The 25,335-nt window shown below is 45.5% G+C and overlaps 1 protein-coding gene across 1 annotated transcript; it reads right to left on the bottom strand.

Moving 5' to 3' along the window:
* Positions 1-10,859: 10,859 nt before the first annotated feature.
* On the bottom strand, positions 10,860-13,095 carry TMEM100 (transmembrane protein 100). The gene is made up of 2 exons (XM_036269488.1): positions 12,882-13,095; positions 10,860-11,415 (listed from the first exon to the last, which is right to left on the bottom strand). Exon 2 carries the CDS (start codon positions 11,346-11,348, stop codon positions 10,944-10,946), a length of 405 nt encoding a protein of 134 aa, XP_036125381.1. The 5' UTR covers positions 11,349-11,415; positions 12,882-13,095; the 3' UTR covers positions 10,860-10,943.
* Between the last annotated feature and the right edge of the window lie 12,240 nt (positions 13,096-25,335).

The raw sequence follows: 25,335 nt of genomic DNA, 5'->3' as shown, positions 1-25,335 counted from the left end.
AGTGGAAGGGAGGGAGGGTGAGAGAGAGAGAGAGAGAAAAACATTGATGTGAGAGAGACACATTGACTGGTTGCCTCCCGCACAACCCCACCCAGGGATCGAATTGCAACCGAGGTACATGCCCTTGACCCGAATCGAACCCACAACTCCCTAGTCTGATGCTCTACCGCTGAGCCAAACCGGCCAGGGCCAGGCAGACTTATCTTCATGCAGTCACAAAGCGTGTCTTGTTACTGCTTGAGTTTTCGTTGCCTGGATGTGCTTCACTCACCGTGTGCTCTGTAAATACGGGTGCATGAGTGAGAGGGAAGGCGGGGAGAGGACTCCAGCTCCGAAGGCAGCAGGGCTGACTGGCAGCTCCCTCGCTCTGCTGCTCGCCAGAATCAATCGCAGCTCTTTGCTTTTATTTGTAATGTTTTTCCATGTACTACTCTATTTCCTCCTTTCATTCTATGTCCTTTTAAAGTGAATTATGGCTCATTATCATAATTCAAACAATATAGAGAAGTCTAGAAGAATGGTGTCCTTTTCCTTGAAATAACACCCCAATGATGTAAATGCTCTTAACAAGCCACCATATGTTTTTATAAGTTTTCTGTGTGTAAACGAGCTCAAACACACTTCCAGTTTAGTTTTTGGGAATCATATTGCACGATAGCTACTAGCTGGAAATTTACTTTTTCACATAATAAAGTGCAGATACTCTTTCAACTTAGTGTTAGTACATCCCAGTCTGCCTCCTTCATTTTATTAGCTACATAGTATATGTAATGTGTGATGCACCGTAATTCATTCAGTGTATCTGTGTATGTGTGTGCAAATGTTGGCAATGGAGGAATACAGATTTTTGTAGTTGCATTACATCTGTGGCTTTCAGATGAGTTTCCAGAAGTGAAATAAAATTGGAATGAAGTCCATACACATTTAAGTTTTAATAAAATATAGTCATAGTACCCAATTTCTTGCCTTTACCAACACTGCATTATTCAATCTTCCACGTTATCATAAAGCAATGGACAAATAAAAAGGTATCATTGTAGTTCATTTGCATTTCCTAGGACATTTTTTTGTTTGTTTGTTTCTGTTTATAAACAGAGATCCTGGGTCCTACTTTGGATCTGCGGAACCAGAATCTCTGAGGTCAGCACCTGAGAATCCTGGTCTTTATAAAGCTGCCAGGCGAGTCCCATGCAGTCAGCATTTGGCCAGGCTTTGGGACCCGCTGGCTGTCTCTTGACTAAGACATGAGCTCTACTGAGATGTAAGCTTCTATTATTGTAAAACAAACAAACCTCAAAAGCAACAAAGCTGGTTAGAGAAAAATGTGCATTTTATAAACATGCTGTATTTTCTGCATGATTTAAAACTATACACTTTTTTTCAGATGTTGGTGAAAATCTCAATTCACCACCTTAACTTTAAAAAAAAATTATCTTTATTGTTGAAAATATTACAGATATCCTCCTCCTTTTACCCCCAATGTCACTCCCCTGCCTGCTTCCAGCCCCTCCTGCCTTCCCCACACGGTTGTCTGTGTCCATTGGTTATGCATATACGCATATAAGTTCTTCAGTTTATCTCTTCCAGCCCCTTGCCCCCTTCCCTCTGAGGTTTATTTTAATGTCTGTGTCCAATCAGGAAGAACAATAAAGCATAGCTATAGGTATAAGCAATTTCAAGACTTGGTAAGCCATCTTTAGCTGCGTGGTCAGGGAGCACAGAACGCCAAGGGAGGACATTCTACAGGAAGCGTCAGCCCCCAGGGTGAGCGTGGCAGTGGCCAAGTCAGACAGAAAGGCAGGAGACCTGAACCTGGGTGTGAGTCTTATTTCTGTTTGGATGAACTGTTTGGTCACAAGCAAACCATTTCACCTCTTGAAGGTTAACCTCAGTTTCTTTATCTAAAAATGAAGATACTGCCCTGGCCGGTTTGGCTCAGCGGTTAGAGCATTGGCCTGAGGTCCAGAGAGACCCAGGTTTGGTTCCTGCTAAGGGCATGTACCTCGGATGCAGTTTGTCCCCGGCCCTGGTTGGGTCATGCAGGTGGTAGCCACTCGACGTGTCCCTTTCACGTCGATGTTTCTCTCTCTCCCTCTCCCTCCCACTCTATCTGAACAAAAAATGGAGAAATGTCCTCAGATGAGGCTAAAATAAATAAATAAATAAAAAATAAAAATGAAGATACTATTTCATAGAGCCTCTGGAAGGAGGTAGCAAGGCGATGCAGGCGAACATTCCATGTCTACGTCAGAGCACTTTGCAAATGCCAACTGGCCCTTTCTCAGGGAGCTGGACAGCATCAGGGTTACTTACGAAAAATGGAAATTTGGGTATGGATACATTGAACATAACTTCTGACTGAGAAATCAGCACATTGATCTGTACGTGGATTTGGAAGGGGAGGGTTCCTGCCAGATACGGCCGGATGAAAATTTCTGTGTCAATCCTTTTCTCTCAGTGTTTGCAATTTCATGGGTAAGGTAAACTGCTATTTTTCTATTAATATCCCATTCAAACTTATTTATTTATTTATTTATTGATTGATTGATTGATTGTAGCTTCGGTAGTTCTATACATCACACAAGCTCGCTCAAGGCACATATCAGCTAGAAAAAGTAATTTTGAAAATTAATTTAAAACTAACTTTAAGATAGATGATAGTACTGTTAGCTAATGTATTAAGTACCAGTCGTTGACATAAAGCATTTTATATCTATTAACTTAATACTTCCTATTACCCTATGAAGTGCATTGCTATTCTTCCCATTTTGTGGATGAGAAAACTGAGGCATGGAAGTTGACTTGTACAGAAACACACAGCTGTTAAGTAGTAGAGATAAATTTCAAGCCCGGGTACTTTGTCTCTAGTGTTCAAGCCTTTAACCACAGGGCTACACTGTCTTCAGGGAAGAGAGCTCTTGTTATGATACTAAGGAAGAGTTTAGTCATGATAATATTTTTTATTCACGACCTTTATAGTGCTCAAAGGTGGAAGTGAACTGTTTCTACTCAATTAGAACCTGAACATTTCATTGTTTGGTCATAAGTTTGAGCCCTGTGGATGCTGGCGTTATGAGCCTCTTTGCTTGGACAGAATTTTGCGACGGATAAATCCCCTTAAGAAGGTCTTTCATGTTAGCCTCACAACAAGCCAGTGAGGTGGGGGGGCTGAAGGCTAGCTTTCTCCAGGACCTATCATCATTCTCCTGTGATAATCCCTCTGGGAGTATCCCTGGCTGCTCTTCCTCACTCCCTCTACAGGGCTAACTCCTCTACCTGTCCTGGCCTTATCAGCTCGCCACATTCAGGAAGACTTCTTTGATTAACCCCGACGTGTGTTAAGATTTCCTGCTATGCACTGTTGTCACACGCTGCCTCTGGCTTCAGGCAGAAGCGGGCTGATATTCTGAGCCTTGAATTTTCCACACAGGAAACCCAAGGAGGCTGAGGATGAGAGCATTGCTCTGGTGGCAGAGGATGCGGCCAAGGTCCCGAGTCAGTCCCCTGTTCACTAATAGGAGTGTCTCGATGATTGTAAAATGCTACAAACATATGGAGGTGTTGATAAGGAGACCTGGCTTCCGAGGGCAAAAAATTCAGTAGTCATCTAGGGTTTGAGTCCTGGTTTCTCAAAACCGGTGACTCCCTCTGGCTTTAGCGTAGGCTCTTGACCCTGTGTTGCTTGGCTTCTGATAAGACATTTACTCGAGAATCGGGAATTGGAAGATTATGATGTACCAGGGAATACAGAATAACGGTGAAGTGAGTGGGTTCTAGAGTTTGAACAGAATTTTGCGACGGATAAATCCCCTCTACAGATCCTACTCTACTCGCTGTGTGGTCTCGGTTAGTGGGCTTAATCTGTGACTCAGGCTCCTCATCTGTAAAACGAAGACAGCAATCATACCTACTTCACTGGGCTGTTGTGAGGCTCAAATTAGATTCTTCACGCGCTCAGAGCGTAGTGTTTGGAGCAGAGCGAGTCCTTGACAAGTTGTTAGCATTGTGAGCTAAGCGCCCGGTCTCTAGTGGGGTTTCCCGGTCTGCAGAACACTTCCCTGAGAACGGATCTTTGGTTGCTTTGCTTTTTCAAAGCCCAGATACAAATCCTATTTTCCACCCTGAGTTCTTCTCCAATCCCTAGCCTGCCCTCCCCTTTCACAGTCCAAGTTCTGTGGCTGCGTTCCCTTTCTCAATTATATACGTTAAAAGCAAGTGTTTCACCAACCAGAGGACTAAAATGATAAAGAGGGGAAATATAAACACATCGGTGAAGATGTGACCCGTCCAGCTCTTTCTTGTAGTGCCCGTAGGAGAATAAAGTCATTCAACCATTTCTGAAAACTGTCTGGCGTGAAGCTGAGCATATACTTGTCTTTTCACCCAGGAATTCCACTCCCAGATCTGTACTCAACAGAAACATGGATGTATGTCCACCAAAAATCACAAAGAAGAAATTTCACAGCAGCACAATCTTAGTTACCTATTGCTGAATAACGAATTATTCCCAAACTGCACAAACTGAAACAGCAAACGCTGATCATCTCCAGGTGTCTGTGTGTTTGGCGGGCATCTGCAAGAGACTTGGCTGGATGCAGGGCCAACTTATCCATTAGGCACAGTGTGTGCAGTGTCTGGAGACCATAATGCTTGTCAGTACAATTTCCTTCTTGCACTTTTTTTTTTTAAGTGGAGAAAGGGTCCATGAAGAAGACAAACGTGCCCAGGGTCCACAAAAGTCAGACAATGAAGCCCTAGCTGAGTGGCTCTAGCTGAGGGTCTCTCAGTGAGGTTTCCGTCACGCTGTCAGCTGGGGACAAGTCATCACGCTGTCAGCTGGGGACAAGTCATCAGAAGATTTCTCTGTGGGAGGATCCCCTTCCAAGTTCACTCAGGTAGCTGCCGGGAGGTCGCTGCTCCTCTCTGGCTGTTGGTTAGAGGTCTCAGTTCTTGACCACACAGACCTCTCCATGGCTGCCTGAGTGTCCTCAGGACATGGCAGATGGCTTCCCCCAGAGCAAGGGGAGGGAGACAGAGAGAGAGAGAGAGAAAGAGAGAGAGAGAACACCAACGTTAAAGCCTCAGCGTCTTTCTAACCTAATCTTGGAAGTGACATGCTCTCCATACTATCTGTCCCTTCTGCCATATTCTATTGGTCTCACAAACCAGCCCTGAGATGATGCAGTGGGCTGTGACCCAAGAGGCAGGGATCGCGGGGGTCATTTGAGAGGCTGGCTACCACATGAATGATTTTTAATCATTTGAAACTAGAAACGATCCAATTGTCTATCAATAGTAGAAAGGGTAAATGCCCAGCCAGTGTGGCTCCGTGGACTGAGTGGAGTCCCATGGACCGAGAGGTCCAGGTTCAATTCCCGGTCAGGGCACATATCCAGGTTTCATGCTCGATCCCCAGTAGGGGGCGTGCAGGAGGCAGCTGATCAATGTTTCTCACTTGGATGTTTCTCTCTCTCTAAAAAATCGATAAAAACACATTTTAAAAAATAGAAAGGGTAAATAAATGATGGTGTATTCCCTGGCTGGGTGGCTCAGTTGATTGAAGTGTTGCCCGTACACCAAAGGTTGAGGGTTTGATTCCTGGTCAGGGCACATACCTGGGTTGCAGGTTCAATTCCCAGTCAGGGTGCATACGGCAGGCAACTGATCGATGTTTCCCTCTCACATAGATGTTTCTCCTTCTCTCTCTCCCAAAAATTCAATAAAAGCATAGCCTCAGGTGAGGGTTAAAAATAATAATAATTAATAAGTAGTGGTGTATTTGTACAATGTAGTTCTATACAGCAATGAGAAGAACCATTTATAACTATGTGCAGCAAACAATATGGATGTAACTCCAAACATAATACTGCATAGGAGAAGCCAGGCACAGAGAATACACACCAGCCCTGGCGAGTTTGGCTCAGCACTTAGAGCGTTGACCGGACAGACCAATGAGTTGTGGGTTCGATTTTGGTCAAGGGCACATACCTCAGTTGCGGTTTGTCCCCAGCCCTGGTTGGGGGCATGCAGGAGGCAACCAATAGATGTGTCCCTCTCACATTTATGTTTCTCTCTCTCTCTCTCTCTCTCTCTCTCTCTCTAAATGGAAAAATACCCTTGGGTGAGGATTAAAAAAAAAAGAAGTATACATGCCATAGGATTCCATTTATATAAAGTTAAAAAATGGACAGAACTGCCCTGGTGGTTTGGCTCAGCTTTTGGAGCATTGACCCGTGGACAAAAATTATCCCTGGGTGAGGATTTAATTAAAAAAATTTTTTTTTTTACAAAACTATACATGAGAGGTGAGGATAGTGTTTCCCTCTGACCAAAGTGGCTACTGGAAGTGGATTCAAGGGGGCGCTTTTGCCGGCTGGCAATGTTTGGCTTCCCGGTCTGGGTGTTAGTTTCACAGGTTTATTTGTGAAATGTATTAAGTTGTACACATTTCTCTATGTATTATACTTTTTAAAAAGTCTTTCAAAAAGTAGGTGATATGTTATCTTTATTGTCTCCCTTTCCTAAAGAGACGTCCTGGAAATGATACCAGTTATGACTAAGCATACATCTGGGATAACGATAACATCTGGTCAGCATACGGGTCCTGGCTGTCGGCTTCTCTCGCTGGGAGCCCTTGGCGAGTGAGCCGCTTACACTCCCTGAGCTGTAGTTGGCTCCTCCGCAGAGCTGGGTGGGCATTGGCCCTCCTAGTCTCGAGGTGTGGGGGAGACTCTGGGGGGCTAGCAGACACAGCCGAGTCTGTTGTGCACAAGATGAAGTGCTCAAGTCGGGGAGTAATGTAAAAATCGAGTGTAAACAAAATTCCCTTGAAATTCCTTAGATAAGCCTTACATCACTGCTGTGCCCTTGGAGGTTCAAAAGCCAGGGACCAGGAATTTGCTTCTTTTGTTTCTCTTTAGATTTCTGTCCTGGTCTTCCTTTTTCACGGGGCAGCCTAGGACAAGGTTGGCTTTACTGGGGCAGGGGGTAGGGTGGGGGAGGGTTTCTCACTCTCCTGATTTGTTGTTGTTGTTGTTGAGGGCACCTAACTGAGTTTGCATGTTAAATGTGCTGTCCCAATGACTTCAGTGTAGGCGGAAACACGAAGGAAGGTTATAATCCTGGAAATGGGAGTTCTGACCCATCTTTGGAACAGGTGCTTTCCACAGTTGATCTGGGGTCTAGAGAGCCTTGCGGATAATGTCCAGGTTAAACAAAGTGACCGATTAAAGCCTTTAATCAGAACAAGGGGCTGCTGGATGCTAAACGACATGTTGGAACTATGAGTAGGAAAACTAAGCTGAAGTCAACATTAGATATTATAAACAGCACATTTGCAATCATGTAGTACTTTATAGTTTACAAAATGATTTCTTAAAAATTAACCTTATTTTAAAGATGAGGCTTAACTTCTCAAGATCGCCTGACTAGTTCAACAGAAGAGTTGGGGTTCAAAATCATATCTTCCAAGTTCAAAACCATAATACTTCCCTGGAGACCAGGATATCTCCTCCCATCCTCCTCTCCTGTCCCCTTCCCACCCTTCTCCTCCTCCCCCCCTCCTCCTCCTCTCTCTCTGTCTCTCAGTAGTGGTGATACAAAGAAGTATGTTTGAGGATTTCAGACCTGGCGCTCCTGGCCTCAGCCGCCGGCACAATCCACCTGACCTTGAGCACCTTCTTTAAACAAGACCGCCTAGATTAATTCAGCCCGGGAGGTGGGAAGAGCAGGGCTACCTGTGTGGCTGTGGCTCTCACCTGGACAGAGACCTGCTCCACAGGACGAGGTTAAATGTTGTCCCTGTGCATTCTGGGATATGTGGGTTTCAGGAAAAGTCCCTCTAGGTGATACAGCTGGTTTCTGATGCCCCAGCGTGGGGCCAGGTCATCATTTTAGTACATACGTGCCTGCACTATGCTTATCAACGCCTTTAACATCTACTTATTGCTACATAATAAAATCATTTGTAAAGACAAACATTGCACAATAAAGACACATGGTATGAGATAATTGTGATATAATTTAAGTCTGGGTTTGACTAGGATGATTCTGTGCGTAGGACTATCTCTTCACAGGGATATGTCGTCTTTAGTGTGACCAGACACTCCCTAGATAGGGCAAGTCCTTCCCATACTTTCAAGGAGAACCCAGAAATAGCCACTGTGAAGCGGCTTAGGGAAAAGGGTAAGGTGGGCTCAATGGAGGATATTTGCTGAGTCCTCACATCCAGGAGAGACAGGTCTAGCTCCAGAAAGAATCTCCTGTCAGTCATTGCAATTTAAGTCATTCCATGGTGTTTCTTCTGGGACTCAGGTAGCAGCATGAGGCCCCCTGGTGGCCTGAAATTATTTATGAGTTTACTTTTCAGGCATTTTGAAGGGCAGGTGTGGCTGGACAAGTACAGGGCAGCAAAGACTCACCTAGACCTGGTGCTGATAGCGGAGGCAGGGCAAAGGCAGGGTGGCCTCTTGGGGAGAGTTGAGAGCAACAGTCTTTTCTTTTAAGAGATTAAAACAAATGGGCTGTAATTCCGGACAAACCATTCACTCTTCTGATTTTTCATTCTTTAGTTCATTTAGCAAACTCTTATTGAGTACCTTAATCTGTGCAAGACATTTTATTAGGCATCTCATAGGGTATAAAAAATAAAGACAAAGCATACACTTCTAAGGAGCTTCGGAAGAGGATAAAATATGTATGCCACCAACACGGTGGAAAAAGCAAGGTGTCCTCGGAGAGTGACCAAGTAAAGACTTGCAGGAGCTGTTACTTTCCGAGGAAAGGGAAGGCTTCTAGGAAGAGGTTGCATCTAAGCCAGGTCCTGAGGAGAAGCAGGACTCGGATGTATTGGGGGGGAGAGGAGAAGGCTGGCAACCTGGAGGAGGAAAGCAGAAGTTGGAACAGACATGGAGGAAGAGCGTGACGAGTCTGGGCTGGCTAACCTCATACGGAATTGTTGGGTTGCAGTGAGAGTAAAAGCTGGATACATCTGTTTGGATCAGACCATGGAGAAACTTCTGCACCCAGCAGTGGGGAGCCTTTGACTATCTTTGAACAGAAGAGTGTCAAAGCAAAGACTCCCTCCCATTGAAACAAACACAGTGCTATACTCTTGTATTTCAGCCAGAGGAGTGTCGATCTCCATGTGTTTAAAATCATCGTGTTGTGCCCACCATCTGACCTTCAAAACCAAGAATAAGTAAGTCATCAAGGCATCTCCCGTTAACAAAACTACCTGTGTACCAGGGAGCGGTCAGTGCCAGAGGCGCCTGCCACGTTCAATTCAATTCCTTGACAGAATGAATGCCTTTCATCCAGAGGGCTATGTAGGTTTGTTTAGTTTTGCCTTGTTTTCTCAAGGTTAAAAGAAAACAAAAAAAGGCTTCATACTTAACTATCTTCCTGCTGTAGTTAAATGTGGTTTAAACTGCACGAACCAGGATTATTTCTGGCTAGAGTTATGGGGTAGAGTCCCAGCAGTGTGGGGGATTGCTCAGCATTCATCGAATCGAAGCAGTAACCTTCGAACCAGCCTGAGAATCTGCACAATGCCTGGTGTGTAGTCGGTGCTCAAAAACATGGTAAGCAAATAGTTAACGATTGATTCTTCAGTAAATATGTAACACAGATTGTAAAATTCCAGAGCCCAGGCATTGATTTTTCTTCATTGTAATGGCATGAAGATCATTTAGAATATAGTAAAAATAATCAACAGTATTCTTTAGAAGTTGCATACACAAAAAGTCATGTATTAAAAAATTAAAATCTTTGCCCTGGCTGGGTGGCACAGTGGGTTGGAGCATCACCTCGTACACCAAAGGGCTGTAGGTTCTACTCCCAATCAGGGCACATACCTAGGTTGTGGGTTCGATCCCCAGTTGGGACAAGTCCGGGAGGAAATCAATCAACCAATGTTTCTCTCTCACAGAGATGTTTCTCTCTCTCTCCCCCTTCCTCTCTTTCTCAAATCAATAAAAACAAGCATGTCCTCAGGTGAGGATTAAAATAATATTTAAAATAATAATCGTAATAAAAAATAAACATCTGCTAGTTAAGGTAGGAAGAAGCAACATGCTCATTTGTGAGAAATACAATTGTGACATTATGGGTGAGGGGAAGGAAGGTGGGTAATTTGGACCCACAATAAAAATTACTGCAACAGAAACAGCCATTTAAGAAGCTTCAGCAGCAATGAGTATTTATTATTTCAAATGAAATGTACATTAAACCTTTATATAAAAATAATCAAAAGTGCTATAATGGATTATTTTAATATTAACTTAATCTCTTCTCCTGTGTCATCCAGTAGCTATACCCTTTACCTCTTTCTACTTCTGACACATTATCACAGTCATCTAAAACTGTCCAATGTTAAAACATAACAATATTAGTTTATTCTTCAAGAGAAAATACCACCAGTCATGAATTACTGACAGCAAAACATAAAACAGATGCCAATCGACTTATTGAAAAAGGAAATCATAAACTTTCATAGAAGTACACCAAGTCCAAGCCATCGAGACTCTAGCCGCACAAGGTTATGAGGCAGCTTCTTAGCCAGGCGGGTTATTTCGTGGGGAGGCGGGTCACTGGTGTACCAGACCTGCCCGATTATTCTCCCTTCTTTCCTCGGCTGCTTTCCAAGGCGAACCAAATGTTGTCTAATGCTGCACACCTCCCGTGATCCCGACAATGCTCAGTGTGGAGAAAAAGCAGATTTTTACCATCTGAGAAATAGCCCTTAGAGTTAAGTTTGTCGTTAAAGAAGATACAAGCCGTTCCTGGCACATGAGAACCCCCCCGCCCCCCACCCTCCGTCCACTCCCATTCCTCCAGCCTGCCCCCGGCCAAGTCTGTCCTCTCCCACACGAGTTCTGGGTGAACTGGCTGACACAGGGAGAGCAGGACGTGCCGGCCACACACCCACTCCGTCTCATTCAGTCCTAAGCAAACAAGCTTCTCTGATTTGCCACGAGAGTCGTCTGACTCTCCCGTCTCTTGGCTTTCTTGCTCCTCTGTCTCACCTTCCAGCACAAGGCGCTGGAGGCTAGCAGAAACAGTCCCAGTGACAGAAGGACCAGGCCCAAGATGGAGATGATGGAGCCGTGGGAATTGAAGCTGTACGCTACCGCCGTGACCACGGTCCCGGTGATGAGGATGACCACCGCGAAGGGGATGATGCAGCGGTAGCAGGAGAGTTCGGCACCCCCGGTGGCAGCCGTCAGCTGAATCTCACTGACCAGGGGGACTGTGGTGACCACAGCTTCACTCTTGGGGTTCTTCTCCATTGCCCCTGGCTTGGGAGACTTTGGGGTTCCCAGGATCTCTTTGATGGGCTCTTCAGTCATTTTGACAGCGGTATTTCCTAACGATGAGCTCACAGACTAGATTTGGGGGGTCTCACCAGGGTGGAGGCTGTGGAGGAGAAGACAGATGTCAGCTGCATGCGTAAGAGGGATCCCCGCCAGGAAAAGTAAAGAGCTGGGGAGACACCACTGTGTTCTTTTCCAGGAGACACAAACACATGTAAAAAGCGAATGTGATTTCTTTTTCTAATCATCTGCATCCTTTTTGCATGGGGCAGAAAGCAAGCTGAAGCAGATGACCATAAAGAAAGGGAAGATATAAAAAAGCAGGAAACACTTTGCAGTGTTTAGTATACCCCGGTGGTCTACAAACATTTTACTAGCCTTTCCGCTTTGTCTATTGCTTCTCTTTCCACTAAGCGCACCGAGAAGCCTCGGTCCTGAGGCAAAGACCTCATGCCAGGGGAGACGACGGCATAAACAGGACTTCGCACAGTTCCTTCCACAACTCACACAACTTAGACTCTGCCAATGTTTCCGGGCACAACCTGCATTCTTTCCAGACTCTCACCCATTCACTGAATCAGTGTCAAGACCAGAAGCCAGCGTACACACGATGTTCTCCTACGTCAACTGGACAGTCCGCAAGTCTTTATCGTATAACCGAAAAACACAGAGCACCCTGCGTCCTGGGACCCTGGTGAGGATGTAGTGTGGCAAACGCTCAGACAGTTAGGCTAAGACGTGTGGGTCTAAAATGTGGCGACATCATCCAATCCATTCGAAAGGAATAAAGAAAGAAAAATTAAGAAAAAAACATTCAGCCATCTTGTAGGATACCACTTCATGCTTTTTTTTTTTTTTACATTAACGCTAAGATCAACCACTAGAGTAATTGTCCAGTCATACATTTTCCATTCAATGCAACAAGGAATTTTAATGTTATGTGTACCCATGACATGTTTTTGTTTTTTTTTTAAATAAGCATGCTAGGTTTTCAGGAACGTCTTACAAGCTGATCTTGTCCCCATACCCTTGGGTATAAGACTTGCTGCCATGTACCCCTAAATATTTTGAATTTGAACATTTTTGGGTAAAACCTGGGACTCCATCAAAAGCGTCTGGCTGAATTGCTGTCTATGAGCGATCGGTGACAATGCTGTCTGCCGCTCCGACACGTCAAGTCATTCCTTTTTGTCCTTGAAAAGCCATCTGGGAGCTAAGTTATTGAGTTTAAAGGAAGATTCTGGAGGCTATTTTCATATGATTAATACTTTGAACATCTTAAACATTCACTGAAAACAAATTCAAGCTCGAATCAAACCTGACAAATTCTTTCCTGCCCTGGGAGGTCAAAGTCCACAGCCTGTGCCTTGAAGTGAAATGTATTAGAGCTACCTATCTGCATACAATTTTTAGTCACACACTAGTCACTGATGTCCAATGATACCCTAAATACTGCCTAAGCCAGTAAAAGGAGATTGGAGGTTACATTTGAAAGAAAAAAAAAATCTCCACCCCAAAGCTGTGACTTAAGCTGATCTGAAAATTAAGATCTGTCCCCAAACTACTTACGCGTTCCAGGGAGAGAAGCAATCCATCACCAGGGAAACCACTCCATTTGAGGGGGAGAAGCTTCAGCGTTCTGGCTTCTTCTGGTCAACCTCTGGGAAAAGAGCCCATCACAGTAAGTCTGTGGATGACAGGAGAGGACGGGGACTCTCCTCTGGGGAAAAAGAAAAGACAGAAAAATCCCGAATTCTGCGGTTGCTTTTGGATCCTGGAGTTCTTCCTTTCACTCCACCTCTGTTCCCAAATGACGCTTGTCTTTCTCTCTCTGCCTTTTTATTTCCTCCCCCTCTGATTGCCCCTCCCTGTCTTTTTTTTCCCCTTCGTTCTTTTCCTTGCCAGCAGATTCTGAGTGTTGGCTTTCCCCAGCTCTGCTCAGTGACATGATAAGTCGGAATCATTCTAGAGTCCCCAGAGGCAGGAGCCAGCTTTTACTTTATTTCTCTTGCAGCATTGACTAAGTCAACTGCTCTGCATTACTCATTTTTTCCCCAGCCAACCACCCGACCTTCCTCCCGCCCATCGGGCCTTTTCATAAGAAAATCCCGAGTCAGCTTTGCAGACCCAGCTGAGGGGGCAGAGCCCAAAGGACAGACACTTTAGGGTGGCAGGAACAGCTGCGAGGTCATTGGGCAGCTGAATTCAGCCTCTTAAGCTAGCAAAAATCTACATTCCTAGTTTTCTCCAGTATTCTTTCTTTCTTTGTGCGTGCTGGCCATCTGAAGCTTAAAACTCTCTCGGCTGATGTTCATTCATTTAGAAACGAGGTGGGAGACACAAATGTTTGTGGTTAAGAGGGAAAACCAGCCATCTTGAGCTAAACACGATTACTTGTGACCTGTGCTAGGAGGTGACTCTGGCAATGCTGAAATGATCATCATCGCTGTCATTTACAGAGTGCCCACCATGGGCTTGGCACATGCAGTGTGCCCGCATTAACACGAATGCTCACTAGTTTACAAGTGAGTTTGTAACTGAGTTTATAAATAGTTTACAAAGGGAGCTCAGAGAGGTTAAGTCATCTGACAAAGATCACACAGAAAGAGAGAGAACCCCTTGGTGTGAACCCTAGTCTTTAATGAACATAAAAATCACATGGGGAGCTTGTTAAATGTAGGTTCTGATTCCTGGGTCTGTCACAAGGTCCTGCCCAGCGCCAATCTGCTGCTCCTTGACTCACTTTATTTTTTAAAATATGTTTTATTCATTTTTTTTAGAGAGAGAGACACATCGATGTGAGAGAGACATCAATGTGAGAGAGATACATCCATCAGCTGCCTCCTGCACGCCCCCCTACCAGGGATCGAGCCCGAAACCCAGGCTCGAACCAGGACCTCTCAGTCCATGGGGCAATGCTCAATCCTGAGCCACACCAGCCAGGCAGGAGTAAGGTCTTTCAAACACTCAGACATGCAGAACAGCCTGACACTTCCCCCTCTCGAACAATAAAGTTAAAAGTCAGCTTCCCACCCCTCTCCCTAAACGGCCTTATCGGCTTAGCCTTTATTAGACAAGCTGTTTTAAATTTTAAAGCCCCAAGTTGTCTTTCTAAGGGGGAAAAATGAGATCATACCGGGAGACTAGTAGAAGCAGATCCCTATATTCTTACAACTAAAACTTATCCATCCTCTATTTGTTTAATCGGTACAAATTTCAATCACTTCTTTTGAATTGATCTGGCAAATCTATACATCTAGATAAAATCTCGAAAAAGATTTTTTTTCCCCTTTTTAAAAAAATCTGGGTTGTTAGATTTCTCTAACTGCTGGCAGAGGGCTTGGATGTTCCCAGGCACGTCCCGCCCGTCCCCTCCGTTCTCGGGAGCCTGCTCCTTCCAGCCTCATCCAGTCACGGTACCTGGATGATTTTCTCATAAAGGGACAGGGATCAGGGGGCCTTTCTTTCTAGACTGGAAGCCAGGGAAGGCTTGGGCTTCTTCGTTCTGAAGAAGGAAGTTGACAAGCCCCTGAAGCCTGGCTGAGAGGGGGGAACTCAGCCAGCTAAGGAGGACGAGTACCTGGGGGGTGGCAGAGGCCACCGTCCTCACACTTTCAGAGGTGGGGTGGGAGGGGACAACCCTTGCCCAGCAGGAGTGCCGGCACTGGTGTTGGAGATAAGGAATACTTAGAAGCCAGCATTTCAGCACTGGCCCTCTATGCCCGGGAGGATGGTGATGGGGGGGGGGGGGGTGCTGGCTACATAAATGGGAGATTTTTCTCCCACCAAATGGAGCCTTTGGGGGCAATTCCTCTCTACTTCCTAACATGGGCTGCCTTCCCCCAAATAGCCCAACAACCCCACTGAAGGTCAGAATATCACCTTATCCGGTGCAAGATCATGTTCCCCCATTACCAAAGGCAACGGCACAGGAATCAATCAGTGGGAAGCCAGAGGCACCTTTTCCTATGGTGAACCGTTGGCTGAATCTATAACACGGGACAGTGCGTGAGTCTGTGGGCCATTCCTTTTCCCAACACCAGAGCTTTCTGCAGCCTTTTAGGCGTCAGGTGTCATATTCCCCCTAATTCTTCTTCTGCCTAGACACACAGCTGCACATCTCCGGAGCCTAAGGAGGTAATCGGCGATTTGCAGTGATACACACAAAGAAGCAGAAAGCGTTGGGATAGGGCAGACACTGTACCTGAAGAAGAAACATCATCATTATATCCATGGACACACATGCGGCTGTAACTGACTTCTACCTCTTCGTATTGAAATTCCAAGAGAATTCCTAATGATCAGCGCCTGATGTCTCTGAAGGTTTTTGTTTTTTGTTTTTGTTTTTCCCTTTTTCCACTCTGTTGCCTATAAGCTAGGAAACACCCCTGGGAATTTCTGAAGGGATACCTGCCCCCCGATGAAAAATCTCATCCGCAGTGCCACTAGCCTGCAAGCCTTTCAGAAGGGAGAGCAAACCTTTCTGCTTCTTTGGAAAACGCATGGCTCCAGGAGACCCCTTTAAATGTGGAGAGCTCAGAAAGCTTCCAGTGCGTGAGTCCCATCCAGAGCCCCTCGCTGCACCCCTCCGTGGGCTTTCAACAGTTCTCTCCCAGGGCTTCCAAAGAGCAACGCAAAGATCCTTACCTTTCCCCGCCAGAGCCGAACTGAGACAGCTGCCAGCTCCCCGCTCCGGCCAACCCGGGGAGGGAGATGCAAATCAGGCCCCAGGGACCGTGAGCAAAGTACTCAGGCTTGAACACAATTAAGGGACCGGAGAAAAACTGGTGAGAGGGAATCGCTTCCATGCTGTGGAATTGTGTTCTAGGGTTCCCTCTAGGAGAATGTGATCTATATTTTGTAAAAAGGGAACCGAGTTGGAAAAGAATGTCCTCCTCCTTTGTGTTTCCCTCTCTGCATCCTCCTTCAGGCTTTCGTTCCCAAGGTTTTCCCTAACCAAAGCCCCCCATCCTCCTGGAATACCGTGGACCTGCAGAAAATGATCATTCTTATTGTATACTTCTCGGTGGGTGGGGGTTTTGGAACGTGTGTGGGGGTGAAGAGAGGGATGGTAAACGAATCTCTTTCGCTGAAACATGTCAGGAATAAGGGGAGCGAAGAAAGAGAAGGGTTAAGGGTGAACTGGCATTCAGCGCTCTGTGTAATCCCTTCCCCAGAGCCAGAGGAGTGGTCTCATCTTTGCTGCTCCTCATCAGGGGACAGCAAGGCCCCATGGAGATGACAGGCGACCTCCCACCCAAGGCACCACACACCGCAGAGCGAGGAACACACGCTGTTTCAAACTTGAAACATTTCCTTTTACTTAGAAACAAGATTAGAGTCTGGCTGGTGTGGCTCAGTGGTTGAGCGTTGACCCAAGCACCAAGAGGTCGCAGGTTCAGTTCCAGGTCAGGGCACATGCCGGGGTTGTGGGCCAAACCCCCAGTGGGGGGCGTGCAGGAGGCGGCCAATCGATGTTCTTTCTCACTGATGTTTATACCTCTCTCCCCCTCTCTTTTCCTCTCTCTCTAAAATCAATAAGAAAAAAAATTTTTTAAGAAATAAGATTAGAAACAAAGTTATTTAGGTGATTGGATATAGAAAGGTAAGAGGGCAGGGAAGATGGTCAGTATCATTTCAAAGAGGAGATTTGACCTGTTTCCCCTCAGTAGAAACCAAAGCTTCAGCCTCTGGGTTCTGAAGGGGGCCATTCTGATTTGCCATGAGCATATGCTTTTGAAGATCTGGAAATCGCTCCCTGGGGAGCCAACATGCCATGTGCATTCGATTACTTGCTCATGTTTACTTTCAGTTTGCTTTTGCTCGGTGTGGTGGAGTTGGCCCATTTCCAGCGGCGTGGAAGGTGCCAGTTCCTCCTGGCCCTCTGTTCAGTCTCTGCATGCCTTTGATCTCCACCATCACTCCGTCCAGTTGGATTCAGTGAGATGCAGGAAGCAGGCCTGTTTTCTCCGTTCCAGTGCTTCTTTGAAGGGTGTGTCTGCATTTATGTTCTGAAATCATGGACATTTGGGAAAGTGATCTGCGCTTGTGTGTTCGTTTTGGATAACAGGTCATGTTATTACTGCTTCTCCCACCCCACCCCAAGGCACTTTGCTTTGAGATCTAGGACATTCAAGAGGGATCTGATAGTACTAAGAGGAACAATGGATATACCTTAGGTATAAAATATATTTCACTATTTTCTGGTCAACTTCCAGGTGCCAGAAACTCATAAAATCCATGTGTCTACAGAAGGGGAGACATACATCTTTTAGGTGCACCTCCTGGTCCTCATTCTCTTAGCCATTTTGTTCTGAGTCACTATAAAAGATCACATAAACATAAAAAAAGACTCTCTGGAATACAAAGACACAGTGGGATCTTTGGGAGGGCTGAGTACCTCATCTCTCCCTTCAACAAGTATGGTCCTCTGGCCTCAGCTGGGAAGAACTGGTTTTCTTGTTTCAAAATCTGAATCTATGCTGATGACGCTACGCTCTCGATACATCCCCGAGGATCTTGCATAATCCTTTATATTTACGTACATTATTTTTTTGGAGGCCTATGATGAGGCAGATCAGCGGTAAAGAGTTATAGCAATTTGGGCCAACACTTTCCCAAGACAAGGGCAGGGCACCTGGGTCAGCCTCCCGCAGTGGGCTATGGGTCATGTGCTCGGGGCCTGTAGGGAGCCCACCACTCTTGTCTTTTCCCAGGAAGAGAAGGGACAACCATGGCATTGCCACTTTGCCACTCTTTTTGGTTTTGTTTTTAAATTATTTTTATTACATTGTTTCTCCTTTTTCCCCATTGACACCCTCCTTCCCATACCCCGCCCCCCGGCCCCAGCTTTGTTGTCCATGTCCATTGGTTATGCATACATGCATATAAGTTCTGTGGTTTATCTCTCCCCCTCCAAACCCCCTCTTCTGAGGTTTGTCAGTCTGTACCCTACTTCTTTGCCACCGCCACTCTTGAGATCTGATAGGACGCCTTTTTACAAGAGCAACCCCCCATTAGCCTTGGGTGACAATGTCACTTTTCCGGTCCATGAAATGATGCGCACATTGTGTGACTTCATCCACTCCTGAGTCAGCACACCGTTTCTAGGCTTCAGAATCAATTTGGTGCCGGGGGTTTGAAACCACTCTGCAACATGTAACGTTTTCTCAAAAACGAATCATCTGTGACATCCTGCAAATCAACTTTTCTTTGTTCCGTACTCATTGAGCAGCATCTCCCTCTGACCTGCCAGCCATCTCCCAGTTGTGCAGCGCTGGTCTTCAGATGACTCACACAGGATGGGTGTGTCACTGTTGGCCCCCCCCCAATAATAGAAAATACGGTTGAAACCATAGATTTTAAGCTCTGTGCTTGGGGAAGAGGAACGTCCCGTATATTTTCACAAGTAGTTTTTGCTATCTCTACTTTTCGGAGGAAGAATGGAGGTGCAGAGGATGTCGCCGTTCCCAGGTTTGACTCCGGAGCCTGGGCACCTTCATGCTAAGTTGACCCAGCCGAGGTGCTCAGTTTGAAGAGGAAAGGAGCGGTATCATGCTGATCAAACAGCAAATGTGCACCACCCGTAATATAGACAGATTCCAAATACGTGTATTTTAATTTTGCTTATCAAGAAACTAAAACTCAGCAGGGTTAAGTACTTGCCTGGGATCCACTACTAGGAAAGAGGTAAAGCCAGGGTTCAAATCCAGGTGCCTCTTCTCCTGTGTTGTACTGTGAAGACTCTGCTGCATTTTTTTTTTTTATTAGACTGTTATTAGGAATATTTTAACTTTAGCCTATGTCCCATTTTCTTGGGTTGAGGATGACCTGTTCTCACTAGGTTTACTTTTGGGAAAGCGCTCTGAAAAGGGGTACCTCTTGCTTCTAGGATGATGAACCCTGATGTTGCCTCACAGACATCTGGGTATTCAAGCGGAGCTGTGTGACCAAGCAGGTGGGTAGGACTGAGACACAGGCCAGGTACCAGTGGGGTCTGTGGTGGTGTCGTGGCGGTGGGGGCATTTCCGAAGTCGCCCAGGCCATTCCTCAGCTTCCAGGAACATTTTGCTTCCACCGGTATTTCCAGGTGCCAGCATCTTGTTCGGTGCTCTCGCTGAGCAGATACACACCAGTAAACAAGCACCGTCTCTGCTCTCGGGGAGCTTACAGTCGGGACTGGAACGCCACAGGACCACCAGCGCGGACGGTCTTCTTGCTAGAGGGAAAAACCAACTGTCATGGAGGGTGGGGCAGGGAGACGGAATCAGTCTTAGTCTAGGTGGAAAGGAAAGCTTCTTGGTAGACAGCACGAGACAGTATGAGTAGGGAAGAAGAGAAGGTGATTCTAGGTGAAGGGACAGCCTAATAAACATAGCTGAGAAAAGAGCCCATCTCCTGGCAGAGAGCGTTGAGTAGCCTGCGTGGCTGAATTTTAGATCTCAAGGGGCAGGCAGAGTAGTCAAAATAAGACTGGAAATGGTTTATGGCGAGATTATCGCCTTTACGTTGAGTTGGGAATTACTTGGAAACCCATGTAGTTTTTGAGCAAGATGACACGGTCAGCTCTGTGCATTGTCAGAAGTAGCCTGGCTTGAGAGCCCTGGGAGGCACTGGGGGAAGGCAAACAGGGAGGCAGAAAATACGACTGGAACGTCCATCGGGTAGGAAACCTGTGTGCAGGTGAGAGGCACTAGGACCTGCTACTGGGTCACACGTGCAGGTGGGATGTCACTGTGATGGGCACAATCAGCAAAGGTTGGCAATGAATATCATGGGTGCAGGTGGTCAAGGAAGAGGGCTTCGTAGGGTTTCAAAGCCTAAGTGATGAATAACTGAGCGATACTGTCAGCAGAAATAGAAGCCCAGGGCAGGGAGAAGTATGGGTGGTGGTTGTGCACTTGATCTTGTTCACGTAGGTATCCACTTCTCCAAAGAAGAGGCAGCGCACAGGGAAACAGGTATTACTTCCCGACTGCTAATCTAAGAAGCATTGTCTGACTGGCCAAATAATGCTGTCATAGGCTCACAGATGACTCTCCCACTAAAATTATGAATGAATTTATAATTCGCTTCATTGTGTGTATATATATATATATCTTTATATATACACACACACAATTGCAGACACATAAGCAATATACATGCATGATTTGAGATGGCTAACTTTTTGCATAGATAAGAACATAAATAATTTAAGCATTCCAATTTGAACCTTTAATTGTACTGAATACAGGCAAAGAATGTATTGGTTCAATTTTAAAGTTCAATTTTAAGCACCTTGAAAACAAACTAGCTATGCAATTCTTTCTATACAGTACCGAGAGCAGAAAAGCACCCAGACGTGTTTTCTGAGAATGCAATGTTTTCTCCTCCCATCAATCACTACCCCGAAGTACTCCTCTAGAAAGTTCCAACTTCCCCATTTTACTTTTCCCAGATGTGGGAAAATAGTCTTTGTCTTGGTGGTAACTAATTTTATGTTGCTTCATGAGTTAATGCTTTTCAAACCAGGCCATCCAAGTCGACTGTGGATTTTTTTTTTAGAAATATCATGCAATGTAAGCAAATCTTCATACTGTGGTTTACCAAGATCATGGTAACTGAAAAGTCCCCCACAACCCCCTGAAGGATAATATCAGCAATTATGTGTGTGTTTATAGAAAGTCTTTGCCAAATAAATGAACAAATAAATAAAAGAATGACTCTACATTGAAATCAGATATTATCTTGAAAACTCAGATCATTATCCAAATGGATCATTTCAAAGAATTCAGATATTTAGTGCTAAGCATATTAATTATTCAATTTTATTAAATATTTAATTATTCATCTTGTCAGTCTTCTTTGGATAGCAGGTAGATACCACATCCACCTAGACACAGGTTCCACCTAATTTATAAACATAAATATTTATTGAGCATTGACTTTATGCTAACACCTTTTATAGATTTATTATTTTACTAATACTCACAAAAAAAAATCCAAAAGGAAGGTGCCAGATAGTCCCATTACACAAATAAAGAGATTACGGGACCTGCCTTTGAAAGTCACCATTTGGAAAAGCACCAAAGCCTGTTTGACTCCAAAGTTGACCCTCCTAATCCCTGTTCAGTATTGTTTCTGTGTTCAGATGCTATGCACACTTTCCCCACTCAGAAGGAGTTACTCATAACGAGTTTCTACTCCACTCAAAATAAACTCCTGGGTTTTGAAATGATCGTTTTGCCAGAAAAAACATGCAATCACCTACAGGCTCTATAGAGACTAGGACCAGCTAAAGAAACCTGAAGCATTTTTGCCCACATAGAAATTCTTTGATGTCCACAACGTGGGTGGGTAGTGGAAAACGGAACCCTTTGCCCAACCAAACTGAGTTCAAAGTGGAACTAATTATCTTGTGAACTTATGTTGATCATGTCAACACAGAGAACAAATTTTCTTCTTTCTTTAGATAAAAATGTTAAAGTCTTGCTCACAAGATGATACCTTGCTGTCTCATTACTTTACTTAAATAAACTATACAGAAACCAGGAGTTTTTGTCTCTGTAAAAGCAATTATACAACTTGCTAAAACGATCCCAAGTGCATGGCCACTGAGTGAGAACACAATGCTTCTTCCATCGTGCACACCGAGGGGCATCAAGTCCACTTTGCATGCCAACTGGCCACTTGCACCTGGTCAGTAAATCTGCCATCGATAACTGTGGATGACTTCCAGTTTGATGGGCTTCCTAGTGTCAGGGGACCCTCTCTCCCTGGGCTTATTTCTTGCTATTTATTTTCTAAGTTAAACTTAGCTTGGAAAATTTTTGTTACAGCACTGATACGACTTGATCTTGTTTCTAGGGTCACAGGGTAAGGTTTTGGGTCACTTCCACAACAGCACGAACATTTCTGACTCCCCACACTGGTTGTGCAATGAAAACAGCCACGCACTGGAAGTCAGGAAACTTGGGTTTCAATCTTCTTTCCTCTCTGTGGCCTTTGCAACCTCTGAGAGTCCCACCTGTCGGTTCTCAGGGTCCTGTCTCTAGAGCCTTTACTATTCTTTCCTTTTATTCTATTTTTAAAAATGCTATTCAAGCTCATAATATCAGAGAACCTAGACAAGACAACTTGGAGCAATAGTGAACACAGCTATCCAAGCTACCAGGACAGCTGTAGGAAGCCTCTTTTAAAAAAAATATTCCAGGGTGCAGCATCTGTCAGCAAAGCCATTGACCTCTCACTGTGCACATTCATCTACTTCCCTGTGAAGAGAGTCCCGGGCATCTGGCTCAGAGACAGACTGCAGCGCAAAGGTTTTCTGCAGCTCCCATCAGAAATCCCAGCTCTGCGGGGTTTGCGCACTAATTCCCGCTCTTGCGGATCCAAAGCCGGCGCACACAGGAGTGTGGGGTGTCCAAGGAGATGAATCGTTTCATAAACAGCAGCTTGAATTTGGAAGACAAGCAGCTGGGGCCAGAATTCCCACGTGTGGAGCCTTACTCTGCTCTGACTGATACGACATGACGTAAGTCCGAGACCTCAGTTCACAGTTTTATGGGACAGGACACAGGAGCAGCCAACTTTAGGGGAGACTGATAGGAAAGCCCAAGCGTGAGTCTCTCTGGGAACAGGAAGCCGTTGCCACTGTTCCAACAAGGCTCTGGGACGGTGAAGTTTGACAGGTTTTGCAGAAGCGATTGGGCTCCCCAGGGCCTGCCAGGAGGGTGTGCTCCTGTCACGTGGAGCCTGCATTTCCTCTGGGCTTCTCCCTCCCAGGCCGCGCGGTCCAGAAAGAGCAGCCGTGCAGCTGTGTGAGTTGCATGAATGCCGCAGATTTCCTTCCCAAGCACCCAGTTCAGATCCTCACATGATGGATTAGAGCAGAGAGAGGAACAAGTCTGTATATCCTTCTCTTTCCAAAATTCCTTCTTATATTCTCCGTGGTGGGATTACAGTCTTACCACCGTCAAATAAATGCTGTACACCATTGAGGATTGTGACCACCTGTGTCAGAATTGCACAGGGAACTTTGTAAAAAATACAGGTTTCTGGGCTCCACCCAGACCTACTGCATTAATGCATCAGCATATTGTGTGTGTGTTTGTGTGTGTGTGTGGTAAGAATCTGCGTTTTTAAATCTGTCTCTCAAACAAAGCTTGAGATCTTCTGCATCACCTTCATATAGCAAGCTCTCAAGTATGCAAGCCTAATTATACCACTCTGGTTAAAACACATCAGTGGGTCCCCTTCATGGAAGGTCTGGGACCTCAGCCTTACACAAGGGTCCCCATGAGCTGGATTTTCCTCTCCAGCCTCAGCCTCATCTTTAATCAAATGACAGAGACGACACACTGAGGTCCCTCATGTCTTGTTGGCTACTCCTCTTGGAGAATCAGATGGCATCTGCTCATCTTTCCTGACCACCTGATAAGTCCTCCATCCCCAGACCAGGCGGACCTGAGTTCCGTTTTCCGTTGTCTGCATACTGCTCTATGCCAGGGTTTCTCAGCCTGGGCACTTCGAACAATTTGGACGGGATGAGATATTTTATTGAGATATAATCGGCAAATAACATTATATTAGTTTCAAGCACACAGCATAATTATTTGATGTTTGTAGATACTGTGATGTGAACACCACAATAAGTTTAGCAAGTGTCTGTCACTACATATAGTTATAAAACCTGTGTCTTGTGGTGAGAACTTTTAAGATCTACTCTCTTAGCAACTTTCAAATATTAAGTCACCATGCTCTGCATTACATCCCCAGGACTTATTTTTTTATATAACTGGAAGCTTTGTACCTTTTCCCCCCTTCACCTATTTTACCCCCCCCTTACCCCCCCCAGGCTGTTTTCTGTGTCTATGAGGCGTGGTTTTCTTGTCCGTTTGTTTTAGATTCCACGTCTAAGTGAGCTCATACGGTATTTGTATTTGTCTGACTTATTGCACCTAGCATTACGCTTAGAGGTGCGCCGTGCTGTTGTGCACGGCAGACTTCCCTTCTTTTCTATGGCTGAATAATATTCCACTGTATATGGATGATTCTCTGATGTGGGAGGCTGGCCTCTTATTGAAGGATGTTTAGCAGCATCCCTGGCCTCTGCCCACTAGATGCCAGTAGCAACCCCCCTCTTGTGAAAACCAAAAATGTCTTCAGGCATTGCCAAATATGCCCCTGGGGCACAAAACTGTACCTGGTTGGGACCTACTCTGTGCATATATCATGGCCCTCACCAATAATGTAGGAAGCGGCTATTTGCTCGTTCACCTTCTCTAAGGGTCTGAGAGCCTCTCCAGACTAGGGGCGCACAGAATGAACCCTGTGTCTCCTGTCCAAAGCATAGCACCCTTTGCATAGTAGGTATGTAATATACATTTCCATAGCAAAACTTTACTGAGATACTGATGTTAGAATACCTAGATTTTAAGCTTATCTTAGTTGTCTGTATTGCTTAAAATGTGACTGTGGACAAATCAGTGAGCATCTCCTTGCCTCAGTTTCCCTCATTTGGAAAACGGGGATAATGACACCAGCTTTGCCCCTTCGGGTTGGTGTGGGTGGAATGAGAGCAAGTATGGAAAAGCGTAAGGTGCAGGAAGAAGCCTGGTTAAGACGGGTCTTGAGGGAGGCTGCTGTCATGTTTGCGTCCTCTGGGCACAGTCTGGATGGCATTAAAAGTTCAGGTCCTCCAACAATATCTAATCCACTGTCACAATATCAGCAAGGTTTCTTTCATGCAAAGCATGAGACAAAAGCACTGATTGAAATGATAAGACCCGCACTGTGGAATGTGACTGACACAATGACTGAACAGGGGTGTTAAGCATGAGGTTGCACAACACCTAGCAAAGCCTAAAGCAGTAGAAGCCAGGTGCTCCCCGCCCTGTCTCGGCGGTGCCTCCGGGGCCCCAGGCCGGCCGGCCTCAGCGAGCTGTCTTTGCTCCAGGCCTGCCTGGTGTTCAGTGTTCTCCAGGGGCTACCAATTCCGTTCTTCCTACCCTCTTCTCTTCTGGTCCTCTCCTGCCCTGCT

The sequence above is a fragment of the Molossus molossus genome, unplaced genomic scaffold, assembly GCF_014108415.1.
Source record: "Molossus molossus isolate mMolMol1 unplaced genomic scaffold, mMolMol1.p scaffold_m16_p_19, whole genome shotgun sequence".
In the NCBI taxonomy this organism is placed as follows: Eukaryota; Metazoa; Chordata; class Mammalia; order Chiroptera; family Molossidae; genus Molossus; species Molossus molossus.
The sequence above is the reverse complement of the archived record's forward strand: the minus strand, read 5'-3'. Positions and strand labels throughout refer to the sequence as shown.